The 14415-nt window shown below is 53.4% G+C and overlaps 1 protein-coding gene across 1 annotated transcript; it reads right to left on the bottom strand.

Moving 5' to 3' along the window:
• Window positions 1-10962: 10962 nt before the first annotated feature.
• LOC109752923 (chloride channel protein CLC-c-like) lies at window positions 10963-13670 on the bottom strand. The gene is made up of 5 exons (XM_073495960.1): window positions 13526-13670; window positions 13174-13436; window positions 12588-12857; window positions 11364-12495; window positions 10963-11283 (listed from the first exon to the last, which is right to left on the bottom strand). The coding sequence occupies exons 2-5, from the start codon at window positions 13398-13400 to the stop codon at window positions 11197-11199; spliced, it is 1716 nt and encodes a 571-aa protein (XP_073352061.1). The 5' UTR covers window positions 13401-13436; window positions 13526-13670; the 3' UTR covers window positions 10963-11196.
• Window positions 13671-14415: the final 745 nt, after the last annotated feature.

Here is a 14415-nt window from a genome sequence, read left to right as displayed (position 1 = left end):
CCTACACCTTGTAGGGAGAAGGTACCATCGAAATACATGATCCATTTTTGGGGTGCTTCCTTACCGGGAATAACTGTCTCTAGTACCTCTTCATCAGGGGTCGGCGTCCATTCTGCAATAAACTCTACCAGTGCTCTGCTCTGAATTGTTGATGTGCTTTCAAATTTAAGCCGAAGCTGGATAACTCCAATGCCCACTCCACTATTCTGCCGGTAGCCTCAGGGTGTCGGAGCTTCCTTTGCAAAGGGAAGCGGGTGACAACCGTGATCTCGTGGGCTTGGAAGTAGTGGCGCAGTTTCCTTGAGGCCATGACTAGGCCAAAAATCAATTTTTGCACGCCAGAATACCTGGATCTAGCCCCCTGCAATAGGGAGCTGACGAAGTATAATGGGCGCTACACCACTTTCTTCATTGCCGCGTCCTTGGGGTTGCCTCCGCTGCCATGCTCTTCTTTGGTATCTCTGGCTTGAACGTGCGGGCGGACGGCCAACGCGGACTTGCCGCAGCTCTCGAGTGAAGGCGGTGCACCCAAACTCGAAAGGCAGGTGCCCGCCCCTACCGAGTGCGAGCTCATCGACGTCGGGACTGTCGTGCCCCTCGGACTAGCGGAGGGTGTCATGGCGTTGCTCGATGGCGACGTGCGCGCCTTCCCTCTGCCTGTCCTCCGAGGCCCACCGTTGGCATCGACGCACTCGACGGTCAGATCAGGCCATCGAGACGTCGTCGGGCTCTTGGTTGCGTGGCTCCCGCGCTGGTTGCTGCGGTGGGGATTGCACCATGGGGGTGGCCCCCTCAGAACGACCGGCAGCGTGGGCCGTTGTCGTCGCCTGGGGAGGCCGTGGCGGGCCAGCTTGATGTGATCCTCCCGCCTCGGCAAAACCAATCAGACTTTGGATGGTGGCTCGCCACTCATCCATCTGATCAGCTGCCGGCGCAAATCTCAACAGAAGTTGGGCCCGCGCCATGGCCTCCGAGGCGGTGCTTCGCATAGGTGATGACGATGTAGATCGCAGCATCGCTTGGCTCCTCATGGTGCCGGTAGCGACCGCGCCGTGTCCCTGTTGTTGTGAATCAGCCGCTTGGATGGCGTGGTGACTAGGTGGGGGCGCTTGAGGGCCAGCGGCTCCATTGGGCATATCAGCTGGGTCAAGCCGCTCCGGGGGTGGTGCATGCCCTGTGGTCACACTCGCAGCGGGAGCGGCCGGAGAGTTGCGATTCACCCCAGAACGAGCACCACCACCACGGCTGTGCCCTTCGGCTGGGTGGAGGGGTGCAGACAAAATAATCTCTCCACCCGTACCTCGTGGAGCGTGGCCGCTGGGATGTTGTTGATGCTGTCCTTCCCCGGTGCCTCCCGCTCCTGCTCCGGCCACGGGGGAGGCGGTAACAACGCCGCCTGCGGCGACCACGTCCCCCGCAGCGTCCACATCTCCATGCGTCCCCGCGGTCCCCGCGACATCGGCGGTCGCGTGCGGCGGGGCTTTCGAGGTGGACGCGTGAGCTGCGGCACCGGGCTTCTTCTTGGGCGCCATAGTTGATGGAGCCGTCGATGATGAAAATGGCGATGAAGATGGTGGCTGCTTACGCTCTCTGGGTTCGCGCAAGTGATCCCCCTACCTAGCGCGCCAAAGATGTCGTGGGAAACCACAACCACCTATGGGGCCATGAGCCCCTTTTGGTTCGGCGGGGGGATGGCCACGTTGCACAAAGAGCGGAGAAGAGTAACACAGCACGACAGAGATCACACGGGCAATTTTTACCCAGGTTCGGGCCACCACGAGGCGTAAAACCCTACTCCTGCTTTGGTGGATTGATGGTGGATAATGGTGGGAAAATGCGGCGCTCTTGCCCGGCAGGGTTGCCTCGGGGCAGGAGCGGATACACACATATGAATGTGCGAGGGTCCGAATCCTTTCTACGGTTGCCATGGGCCTCCTTTTATAGGTAAAGGGGTTACCACAATGTCAAATCAGTCTTTACATACTGATTAGATAGCAAACAGTGCTATCATACCTAACTCTGCAGGCAGACAGAGCGCATTAATGCACCGCTCAGTGTCACATCACAGTGTGCCCGGCAAGCCTTACCGGGCTGCTTTGCCAGCTTCGCGCCTGGTTGTTTGACACGTCTCAGGACGGGTGTCATATGGAGGTGTTTTCTGTAAGAAGTGGTTGCCATGTGGCAGGAAGCAGCCACTTAACCACTTGGAGGCTTGACACCGCACCGATCGATGACTTGCGTCGCTATGAGGTGTTGCGGTGGAGTGGTTTGCCTCCGCAAGCCCCGGCAGGCCTGTCGGGACGATCTGGAGGCTTGCTTCCGGGGTAACCCCAACCTCGCCAGGCTCGCCTACCCGGCAAGGGAGGTTTTCCCCTTAGTGATATCTTGCCTCTCTGGCTTGACTTGATCTTCTCGACCAGCTCTCTGATTCCTCAAAAGAGTTGATCCCTTCATGCTTGATCTGATCTTGGTGTTGCAATCTTGTTCTTGGGCCTATGCATAGTCTAGGCAACGAACCCAGGGTTTGTTGCACCGACACATAGCGATAAAGTAAAGCAATTACATGGCGCTTAGTGATTGACACACATGTCATACAATAATTAAAGACAACCGTAAGGCTCCTGCCGGTTGTCGTACTCATCGACATGCAAGTCGTGAACTTACTACAAAACATGATCATCTCATACGTCAACATATATCAAATCATGTCTTGACCATATCACATCACAACATACCCTGCAAAAACAAGTTAGATGTCCTCTACTTTGTTGTTGCAAGTTTTACGTGGCTGCTACGGGTAACTAGCAAGAACCGTTCTTACCTACGCAAAACCACAATGGTGATTATCAAGTTGCTATTTAACCTTCTGCAAGGACCGCCGTAGTCAAATAAGATTCAACTAAAGTGGGAGAAACTGACACCCGCCAGCCACCTTTATGCAAAACAAGTTGCATGTTAGTCGGTGGAACCGTCTCATGTGCATGGACATGCAAGGTTGGCCCGAGCCGCTTCATCCCAATACCGCCGAATCAAAATAAGACATTGGTGGTAAGAAATATGAACATCACCACCCACAACTCCTTTGTGTTCTACTTGTGCATATCATCTATGCATAGACCTGGCTCATGATGCCACTGTTGGAGAACGTTGCATGGAAAACAAAAAAAATTCTACGCACACGCAAGATCTATCCATGGAGATGCATAGCTACAAGAGGGGGAGAGCTCTACGTACACTTGTAGATCGCTAAGCGGAAGCGTATATAACACAGTTGATGTAGTCGTACTCTTTGCGATCCGATCATGATCCAACCGATCTAGTGCCGAACGGACGACACATCCGAGTTTAGCACACGTGCGGCTCGATGACGTCTCATCCTTCTTGATCTAGCAAGTGGGAGAGGATAAGTAGATGGGATCACAACCAACACGACGGCGTGGTGGTGATGGTGGTGGTAGAGCACCGACAACTCTTCGCTAAGCGTCGCCGGGACGAGGCGGTGGAACTACGGAGTAACGGGAGAGAGAGAGGGGAGCCAAGGGCTTGGTGTATCCTCTTGGGGCGCCCCCTCTCCTCTATATACAGGTGGAGGTGCGTGGGGAATAGCCCCTCCGAACCCTAGGGCTCAGCCAAGGGGGGAGGAGGTGGAATCCTAGTCCGCCTTCTTCCCTTCCATAGAAAAGTGGACTTTCCACCTTTCCCATCTGCATGGGACTTTGAGGGACTTGTATGCGCCAGGCCCAATAAGGCCAGGGCACCTCCCCTCAGCCCATGCTGACCCTTGGGACGTGATGGAACCCTTGGTGGACTTCCGAACTCCTCTGGAAGTTTTTGGAACCTTCTGGAAGCTTCCTCATACAATACCGAAAAAACTGAAACTTTTTTCGGAACCCTGAAAACAACTTTAATATTTACCTCCCGACCATTCTGGGACTCCTCGTGATGTCTGGGATCTCATCCGGGACTTCGAACAACATTCGGTTACCAATCATCAAATATCCCAATACTACTCTATCGTCAACGAACGTTAAGCATGAGACCCTGCGGGTTCGGGAATCATGTAGTCATGACGGAGACACCTCTCCGGTCAATAACCAATAGCAGGACCTGGATGCCCACATTGGTTCCTACATATTCCACGAAGATCTTTTATCGGTTGAACCATGATGTCAAGGATTCGGTTAATCCCGTATACAGTTCCCTTTGTCCGTCGGTATGTTACTTGCCCGAGATTCGATCGTCGGCATCTCATACCTAGTTCAATGTCGTTACCGGCAAGTCTCTTTACTCATTCTGTAATACAAGATCCCATGACTAACTCCTTAGTCACATTGCTTGCAAAGTTCTTTTGATGTTGTATTACCAAGAGGGCCCAGAGATACCTCTCCGTCAAACGGAGTGACAAATCCCAGTCTCGATCCATGCCAACCCAATATACACCATCGGAGATACCTGTAGAGCACCTTTATGATCACCCAGTTATGAAGTGACGTTTGGTAGCACACAAGGTATTCCTCCGGTATCCGGGAGTTGCATGATCTCATGGTCGAAGGAACAGATACTTGACATGAAGAAAGCTATAGCAAATAACTTAAACGATCTGATGCTAAGCTTACAGTTGGGTCTAGTCCATCACATCATTCTTATAATGATGTGATCCCGTTATCAAATGAAAACTTAGGAAACCTTAACCATCTTTGATCAACGATCTAGTCTAGTAGAGGCATACTAGGAACACGGTGTACTTTATGTATTCACACATGTATTTAAGTTTTCGGTCAATACAATTCCAGCATGAATAATAAACTTTTATCATGAATGAGAAATATGATAATAACCATTTTTTATCGCCTCTGGGGCATATTACCAACAACAGGAGCCCTCGCGTGACATCACGCCACACACACCATACTTCCTCCTTCACGGCATGCTTCCCGAGGACACTCATCTTCGTGTGTTTGGTTGCCTTTTTTCCCTAGTCTATATGCCACCATGGACCACAAGCTCTCTCCTCGCTCCTCTCCTTGTGTTTTCCTCGGATATCCCCTTGAACACAAAGGGTACAGGTGCTACGACCTTACCACATGGCGCGTCATAGTTTCCCGACACGTCGTTTTCGATGAAACGATTTTTTCGTATCAGCCCCACACACCGAGCCACGCCACCTCTATGTCCACACGAAATCCCCATGCAGCCTCCCTACCTCGACCGACTCTCTCGGATCCCCCATAGCCAACAACCTCGTATGGGCCCCACTCTCCACCACCAGATTCGCCCCGCGCGCCCACCACTCCACCCTCCTCCGCATCCCATGCTGGCGCGTACCACTCCCCCGCTGGCTCGTCCGCCTCGCCCGCTCACTCCTCCTCGTTCCGCACGCCGGTCCCATCTGGCCCCACCACCCACCAAATAACTCGCGGTCCACGCCGGATTCCCCTGCCATGCCTGATTCTGGTGCATCCTCCTCTGATCCAACGCGCGATCTGGCTGCCAGCGTACTAGCTATCCCCACCGAATCGTCCTCGCTTTCCGCGCCATCCACTCCGCCCGTGCCACCACTTCCTCGGCATGCAATACCAGTTCAGCCCCCCAAGAATGCACACAAGATGTCCACCCGTGCCAAAACTGGCTATTTCATGCCCAAACGTTTATTCATTGCGGACGCCAGTTCACCCAGTATTTCTTCCATTCCACCCACAAACAAATCTACTCTCAAATACCCCCATTGGCGCCAAGCTATGTTAGAAGAATATCATGCTTTAATGGATAACTTCACGTGGTCTTTGGTACCTAAGCCTGCAGGTGTCAACATTTGTCACGGGCAAGTGGATATTTTGTCACAAGTTCAACACTGATGGCTCATTGGCACGCTATAAAGCTCGTTGGGTTGTGTGTGGGTTCACTCAACAAGAAGGTGTGGATTATGGTGAAACATTTAGTCTGGTGGTGAATCCGGCCACCATTTCTGTGGTGCTTAGTATTGCTACTTCTCAGTCATGGCCAATTCACCAACTTGATGTCAAAAATGCATTCCTTCATGGAGATCTCAATGAGACAGTGTATTGCTCCCAACCAGCGGGCTTTGTGGATCCCTCTGGGCCGGGTCATGTCGGCCTTCTCCCCAAGTCCTAATATGGCCTCAAGAAAGCTCCGAGGACATGGTTTCTCCGGTTTCAGGCTTGTCATTGGGATTTCGAGCATCTAAGAGTGATTCCTCACTGTTCATTATGCATCATGGCAACTCCATCGCCTACTTGTTGGTCTACGTGGATGATATCATTCGCATGGCAAGCTCCTCCGCCACTCTCACATCCATCATCAACTCGCTCAAGTCTGAGTTTTCCATGTCCGATCTTGGCACTCTTCATCATTTTTGGGCATCAACGTCACCAACAACTCCTCTGACATCTTCCTCTGCCAATAGCAGTACACACTTGAGATCCTAGAGCGTGCCAAGATGCTTAATTGTAAGTCGGTCTCCACTCCCATAGGCACCAGCTCCATGTCCTCCTCTCAGGACGACCAACTCCTCTCAAATCTCACCCACTATCGCAGCTTGGTCAGTGCCCTCCAATATTTCACTCTCACTCGGCCTGACATCGCCTATGTCGTTCAACAAGTTTGCTTGTTCATGCATGCACCTCGTGACACTCACATGTAGCTTGTTAAATGGATCCTCCGGTACTTGCAAGGCACCTCACATTATGGTCTTCAACTATACAAGTCCTCATCTATGGATCTCATTGCATACACCGATGCGGATTGGGCGGGATGTCCGGATACACGCAAGTCTACTTCTGGCTTTTGTGTGTTTCTTGGCTCCAATCTTGTTTCTTGGTCATCAAAGAGGTAGCCAACTATCTCTCGTTCAAGTGCCGAAGCAGAATACCGAGGCGTTGCCAACTGTGTGGCCGAATCATGTTGGTTGAGACAACTACTACATGAGCTGAAACTACCACCCACACATGCCACAATTGTGTATTGTGACAACATCAACGCCTCAAGCTTGGGGCCAGCGCAAAACCGGCAACATTAAACTGCAGATGGCAGTGGCCAATTGGATCGTGTTCAGATTCGACAAGGTTATGGAATGTAGACAACTCACAGAGCTCGAGCGATGGCTCAGGAACACCCTAAAACTAGCACTGCTTGGGTTGGCTTTGCTGCAATACACTATCGATAGGCAGCGGCCGAGGTTCAGATGGCTAAAAGAAGGGGATGCTAACACCAAGTTCTTTCAAGCCTTCGCAAATGGGAGGAGGGCGAAGAACTTCATACCGCTCATCAAGCACGGAGATCAGGTGATCACGAACCCGGATCGCATGGAGCAGGTCTTTTCTGAGACTTAGCAGGGCATCATTGGAACGGCACATGCCAGGCAGTTCACTCCCGACCTAGACTATCTCGGCATGGAGCCAGTGAACCTTGAAGATCTAGATGGCATCTTCACTGAACAAGAGGTCTGGGAAGTTATCAAGGAGCTCCATCCGGACAAAGCCCCCGGACCGGACGGGTTTATTGGTGCTTTCTACCAAAAAGCTTGGCCTATCATAAAGCATGATATCATGGCGGTCTTGCTCAAGATTTATGTGGGAGATGGCAGAGGCTTTTCCAAGCTCAATCGTGCCCTGATTGTTCTATTGCCGAAGAAACCGGACGCAGAAAGGGTGGGCGACTATCGTCCAATTAGTCTCCCACATAGCATGGCCAAGATCTTTGCAAAGTTGCTGACAACTAGAGTGCGCACGAGCATGAAGGACTTGGTCACCATCAACCAGTCGGCTTTCATTAAAGGGAGAAACCTCCATGATAATTTTCTCTTGGTTCGGCAAGTGGCCCAGAAGATTTCCATGAGGACAAGCGAAGGGGTCTTCCTGAAACTTGACATCTCGAGAGCGTTCGACTCCCTCTCCTGGCCGTTTCTCTTTGAGGTTCTGAAAGCAAAAGGTTCTGGTAATAAGTGGATCAAGTGCATCTCGATCTTGCTTCAATCAGCAACGACAAAGATCCTGGTGAACGGTGTACCCGGGAGAAGCATTGCGCATGCCTGTGGCATTCGTCAAGGCGACCCTGTCTCGCCACTTTTATTTGTGATCGCCATGGATGCTCTGACCACGATCATCGGCAAGGCGCTGGAGCAGAGAGTTTTATCCACTTACAGAGGAATCCCAGCCTGGCAAAGGGTGTCCATATATGCTGATGATGTGGCTTTGTTCGTTCATCCCACAATCACCGACGCCAGCTTCATCAAGCACGCGCTGGATATGTTCGGAGAAGCTTCAGGTCTCAAGGTTAACTACCTGAAATCTACTGCCACTCTCATTCATGGTGAGCAAGAGGATAAAGAGCGAGTTATTGAGCTTCTGCAATGCAAGCTGGCGGAGTTCCCGTGCCGATATCCGGGCCTGCAGTTGGCAATCAAGCAGCTAACAAAGCAAGAGTGGCAGCCTCTCCTCGATATGGTGAGGAAGTGTCTGCCCGCGTGGCATAGAGGGCTAGTTCAGAGGGCGGGTAGACTGGTGTCGCCAAATCCGTGATCTCCGCTCGCCCAATGCATCAGCTCCTGGTGCTACAGCTCCCCGCTTGGGTGCTTGAAGACATAAACAGTTGGATGCGGTCTTTCTTCTGGGCTGGGAAAGATAAAGTCAATGCAGGGCAGTGCTTGGTTGCTTGGGATAGAATCTGCCATCCGGTGCAGTACGGAGGCCTAGTTATCAAGAATTTGAAGCTTCAAGCGTTGGCCTTGCGAGTGAGGCGGGAATGGCTAAGGCGCACTGAGCCAGAGCGGCCTTGGCAAGGTCTAGGTATGATGGTTCACCAGGAGGCACGAGCAGTCTTCGATTGCTTGGTGCACATTGAGGTTGGCTGTGGAGATAAAGTGCTATTCTGGAGGGATCGATGGATACATGGCCACTCCGTGCAAGACATCGCGCCTCTAATTCTTGAGCTCGTGGATACACGCCGGATTAATAGTAGGACTGTGCAGTTGGCGCTGGACGACGAGCAATGGTCGGTGGACGTCCCCTTCATCTCTTCTCACATGGCGCTTCTTCAACTCATGCACTTGAGGCATGCCATCGCCTCGGTGCAAAGGGATGATTAGATGCCTGACAGCTTCCTATGGCCATGCGCGATATCCATGATATACTCCGCCAAATCTACTTACAACCATCTTTGCGAGGGTCTGCCGGTGTGCCCATACGCCGCAACCATCTGGAGAAGCCTCGCCCCTCTCTGATGCAAGATTTTTGCATGGCTTGCCTCACAACATCGCCTGTGGACGGCGGATTGACGGGCTAGACATGGATTGCAAGATCACACCTCGGCCTGTTACACGTGCCTGCAGGACGAAGACACAGTGGACCACATCTTGGTGCAATGTGGTTATGCGTGCGGTACTTGGATGGGCTGTCCCGACAAGCTACATTTACAGACTACTTGCCCCACGAACACGAACTCATTCCTGGACTGGTGGATGCAACAACGCTCGGGTTTCGCGAAGGAAGACAAGCGCGGTTTCGACACTCTGGTCATCTGCACGACATGGTCGCTCTGGAAGCAAAGGAATGCTAGGGTGTTCAATAGAACTGAGCAACAGGTAGACACGCAAGAGCTCGTGGTGAAGATCCTCGATGAGATGAGAGATTGGAAGCTGGTGGCCAGCAGAGGAGGTAGTTTGCAACGCTTTGTGAGAGAGTAGCCTCGTGTTGTATTGTAGGAGTGGGAGTGGGTGTCTGTCTTCGAGTGCCCCGCACTCGCTAGACCTCTTGTAAATTGTCTTGCTCTCTTCTATAAAATTAAGGCACGCGCTTTGCGTGCTCTCGAAAAAAAAACAGCGCCTCCTACCTTGCGTGCAATCTGGGGCAACATCAGCGAACCAAACACATTGAGATCGACTTGCACTTCATTCGAGACAGGGTGGCTCTTGGCGAAGTTCTCGTTCTTCACGTTCCTTCGAGCTCTCAGTTTGCTGACGTTTTTACCAAGGGGTTGCCGTCTCAAGTGTTCCCAGACTTTAGATCCAGCCTGAACATCCTTCCGAACGGAGTTCCGGCTGAGGGAGGGTGTTAGAATTAGTCTGTGTTCACTATGTACATTGTAACGTAGCTCCGGGTTTATAGGATCAGGACCACGTCTGGCTTGCGTGCCCAAGTGTAGGGCGTGCGGTTCCCTCCTTCTATCCTTCCATATATTTGTACTCTGTAAATTAGTTTTGATCAATCAAGGAAATCACTTTCCAAATCCTTCCCTTTGATAATACTAACAAATTAAGTCAAGGGTTCTGTGCATGCGTGCGTGCGTGGGAAGCAAGCAATTCATTATCAAAGTTGGAACTTAGGGCCTGTTCGGTACTCCTCCAGCTTCACCAAATCCACAAATCTGGCTTCTATTTCCCGATGCTGGCTTCTTCCATGGACTGCGATCGATGAAAAACCGTTCGGCACGCTCGCTCTAGCTTCTCGTACGTGCCAGCAGGCCAACCTGCTCAGACGGACTGGAGCCCAGCTAGCTCAACAGTTAAGGTGGCCTTAGGTCCAGCCGGACACAGGAGGAGAGTAGCTGGGCTTCGCCCAGTTCAGAGTGAAAGGTAGGGATGCCTCCACGTAGCTCATCACGAGAATATAACGAAGATAGCCAGAAACACCGCTCCAGTTTTTTGTACGTGGACTGTCCTTCGATCCAGGAAGCTAGCTTCCCTGAGCGGAACCGTTCGGCTCAGCTCCAGCGTAGATTTAGGCGGATCTGAAAGCTGGAGGAGTACCGAACAGGCCCTTAGACACCAAAACTGTACTGGACAGTTTCTCCCACCGACGCCGACGCATGGTGGTGGCGCGTATAAGATCGTAGTGAAAATCGTGGCGACAATGATGGCTCTCGGTCAACGATAAGCATGTCATCACGGAGTTGACAATGGCTGTCAATCCATATCAGGCATGCCAATAAAATAGTCTAAATAAAATAGTCAGCACTAATTATCGATGATTTGTTTACAACTTCAACAAAGTCCACTAATTCAGGGTCGGTCACACCACTTCTTCGCGGGGTGCTAGCCAGAGCCTAAAATAGCTAAGGGACTCACTAAACTAAACGCAGCTTTGCAGTAGACAGTAGTAGAACTAAAAATACTTAAATATGTGCAAAAAAAGGAAAAACGTGCGTAAAATATATGCAAAGAAAATGCCCGGCGATCTTCTTCTACTCGCGAAGGACGTTCTCGAACAGCCCGCGGATGTACTCCGGCATGAAGTCGTGCCGCGTCAGGATCCCCAGCACCGGCGGTCTCTGCAATGCACACACACGCGTGGTCAGAGAATGGTAAAAATGGCGGCAAGTAATGGCGGAGCTGGTCAGTGACTTCTTACCCCGGGGGTCCTGGGCACGACGCACATGTGGCGGAGGCCGAGGTCGCGGAAGAGCACGGCGGCCTTGGCCAGCGACATGTTCTCCACGACGGTGTAGGGCGACCGGTTGGTGATCGGGTGGAGGTCCACGTACATGTCCATCTCCTCCTCGGTGAGCCTCAGCTCGTCCACCTCCATCGCCTTCCCCGACGACCCCACCTTGGCGAAGTCGAAGGGGTTGAGCTTGCGGAACACCTCGGCGGCGCCGGTCTTGACGGGGGCCCTCGTGAAGGTCCTGCCGTTGAGCAGCACGATCAGGTGGGACCGCAGCACCAGGCCGCACAGCTCCGGCGCCGGCGCGAACGGCTCCTCCTCGATCACCGGGAACCCGTTGTGGCCCGTGCGCCGCAGCGTGTTCACCACGGAGCCGACGCGCTCCACGCTGGAGAAGGTGATCACCGGCCCGGACAGCACGTCGCTGGCCACCAGGCTTCGCATGCACGCGTCGGCGTGCACCTCCAGGAAGGGGAGCCCCTTCATGCGCACGATCTGCTCGTACACGCCCTTGTTGAAGCAGTCCGCCACCGTCTTGGAGACGAGCAGGACGAGCATGATGAGCGGCAGCAGCAGGAGGTCGTTGGTGAGCTCCAGCAGGATCACGCACACCGACACCGTCATCCGCATGGTGCCTCCGAGGAAGGACGCCGCGCCGACGATCGCAAAGAGGCCCGTGTCGAGGCCCGAGCCGAAGACCTTGCCCACGAGGCGGCCGAAGGAGGCACCGGAGAGGATGACGGGGATGAAGAGGCCCGATGGCACGGCCACGCCGTAGGTGATCAGGCCAAGAGTGTACACGCCGATGAAGAACGTGAGCAGAGTGTACACCCCGAACTCGCTGTCCGTGCCGCCGCTGAAGAGGTTGCGGATGGCGTCGTCGTTGGTGTTGAAGAAGAGAGAGGCCAGCGCGTTGTAGTGCCCCGCCGGACACCAGAACTTCTTGTAGTTGCCGTTCCGGCCGATGGTCGGGCACTTGCCGGGGGCGAGCTCGGGCGGGCACGGGACGCAGGGAGACAGCGACGACAGCCCGAAGGAGCAGCACGAGGTGACAAGTGAGATGAACACCGTCATGAGGATCTTGTACGGCGCGCCCTTCCTGCAAATTCAAATCATTCAGTGATCCAACTTCCTGAAGCTCTCTCAGAAATGCTTCCCTTTCATAATGAGGTTAATTCGGATGAAGATTACTCGTTGATGACGCCGTATCTGCGGAGGATCCGGTCGACAAAGTGGTTGAAGAGAGCTCCGAGCAGCCCGCCGAGGATGCCGAGCAGTATGACCGCGGCGATGTCAGTGGCGGTGTAAGTCGTCACCCGCGAGCTGACGTCGAACATGATCAGACCCCCTTTGCCAAACAGGCCGCAGTTGCCGCTGCGGCAGTACTCTATCAACGACCGCAGCACTATCGCCGACACTGCCGTTGTGGAGAATGTCCTCCACAGAAGCGCACTCCGCCACCTGAGAGGTCAGAAGGACAAAGGGTTTCTGTTATTATGAAAGTAATGGGAGCAGAGTAGCCCGGTTTGAAAAACAAAGGCAAATTCGCCGTAGATTTCATTCCACAGTTCAATGTGATCATATTATCAGGACCAAAGACTACCAAAGGAGTGATTCCATGTGACAGATGATGAATTTATCTGAAACCAACATTGGGTGAAATTGCACTTTCCCAAGGTATAAACACTAGTAGCAGTTGTATGCGCACTGTAGCATTTCCGACAAAATCAGGATTGGAAATAGAACATGCACAGTCTTAGTAGTAGTAAAAATTTACCAAGTCGTTGCTTCCTCGAGCGCAAAGAGGACGCCCCCGACGGGGGCGCGGAATGCTGCAGTGACGCCGGCCGCAGCACCGCAGGTGATGAGATCCCTACGATCGAGGTCGTTCTTGAAGTACCTGATCCAGTTCCACGTGAGACCATACCTGCGCGACCCCCCTTGGCCGAGCATGGCGGCAATGCAGGCACCAGTGTGCACCATAGGCCCTTCTTTGCCCAGCATAAAACCGGCAGACACCCCCAATATGGAGCCAATAATCTGCAGGTCCCAAAGTCATCACAACTTAGTCCTGTCCAATGTGCATCGAAACATCCATTGGCAGTGAGTTAGAAAGAAAGTGGTCTGACCTTCACGAAGAGGGTGCTGGGCGCTAGGATGGAGTGGGCGTCGACACCGTTCAGATAGGCCTTCACCTCCGGTATGCCGGAGCCAGCTGCCGCGGGGGCTAAGTAGGCGCAAATCGCAGCTGCGGATCCCGCGAGAACCGCATTGCAGGCCATGTATAGCAGGAACGCTTCCAGGTTCCTGAAGCCACAGAGATGGAGATGATGCGCCGTGCATTGTTTGGGTCTTTGGGAGATGGCATTGGTGGTGTACATGTCTGGCAGGCAAGGCATACCTGTTTTGCCGCATGAGGTTGCTGGTCAGGAGCAGCTTGTAGCCGGCGATGTTCTCGACGGCGATGTTGTTGAAGAATCCCACGAGGCCCACGAAGGATCCCACGAGGAGCGCCATGAGCCATTTGAGCACCTGGTACTGGAAGATCTGGATCCTCCCCCTCGACCTCCAGTCCTGCTTGTACACGTCGTTCTCCACGATCCTGAAATCGACCGCAGATCGGTAAAGAATTTAGGACGAACTTCTGAGGATCGCGGTAGATAGGGTTTAGGGACACGCACTCGTAGTCGAGGCTCTCGATAGGGCAGACGTTGGTGCCGACGACGGCCATCTGCGACGTGGTGTTGGAGCCGCGCTGCCGCAGCAGCGGCCGCTCCAGCCCGCCGGCCGCGTCCTCGAGGTCGCCCCACTTCACCGACCTCGCAGACGTCGGCGCCGTTGCCGACACCGGCGTCGCCGACGGCGTGGGAGCCTCGGGTACGGGTGCGGGTACGGGGCGTACGGCCAAGCCTTTCTCCCGTTTAGCCATGGCCATGGATCTGTGTTTTCCCGAGGCTAACCTAATCTAATCAAACGCGCGGCGCGTTCTTCGATCGTCCGCGCCGAATCTGCAAAACGT

Source organism: Aegilops tauschii, chromosome 3, assembly GCF_002575655.3.
Source record: "Aegilops tauschii subsp. strangulata cultivar AL8/78 chromosome 3, Aet v6.0, whole genome shotgun sequence".
In the NCBI taxonomy this organism is placed as follows: Eukaryota; Viridiplantae; Streptophyta; class Magnoliopsida; order Poales; family Poaceae; genus Aegilops; species Aegilops tauschii.
Note: the sequence above shows the minus strand (reverse complement) of the source record. Positions and strands in the feature narration are given on the sequence as shown.

Bases quoted from the DNA above. Each gene is read 5' to 3' on its own strand.
- LOC109752923 (XM_073495960.1), bottom strand. From the start codon at position 13,400: ATGCTGGGCAAAGAAGGGCCTATGGTGCACACTGGTGCCTGCATTGCC. The intron at 12,858-13,173 runs GTAAATTTTTAC...CTGACCTCTCAG, and splicing joins CTCGAGGAAGCAACGACTTG to GTGGCGGAGTGCGCTTCTGT. The intron at 11,284-11,363 runs GTAAGAAGTCAC...TGTGCATTGCAG, and splicing joins TCGTGCCCAGGACCCCCGGG to AGACCGCCGGTGCTGGGGAT.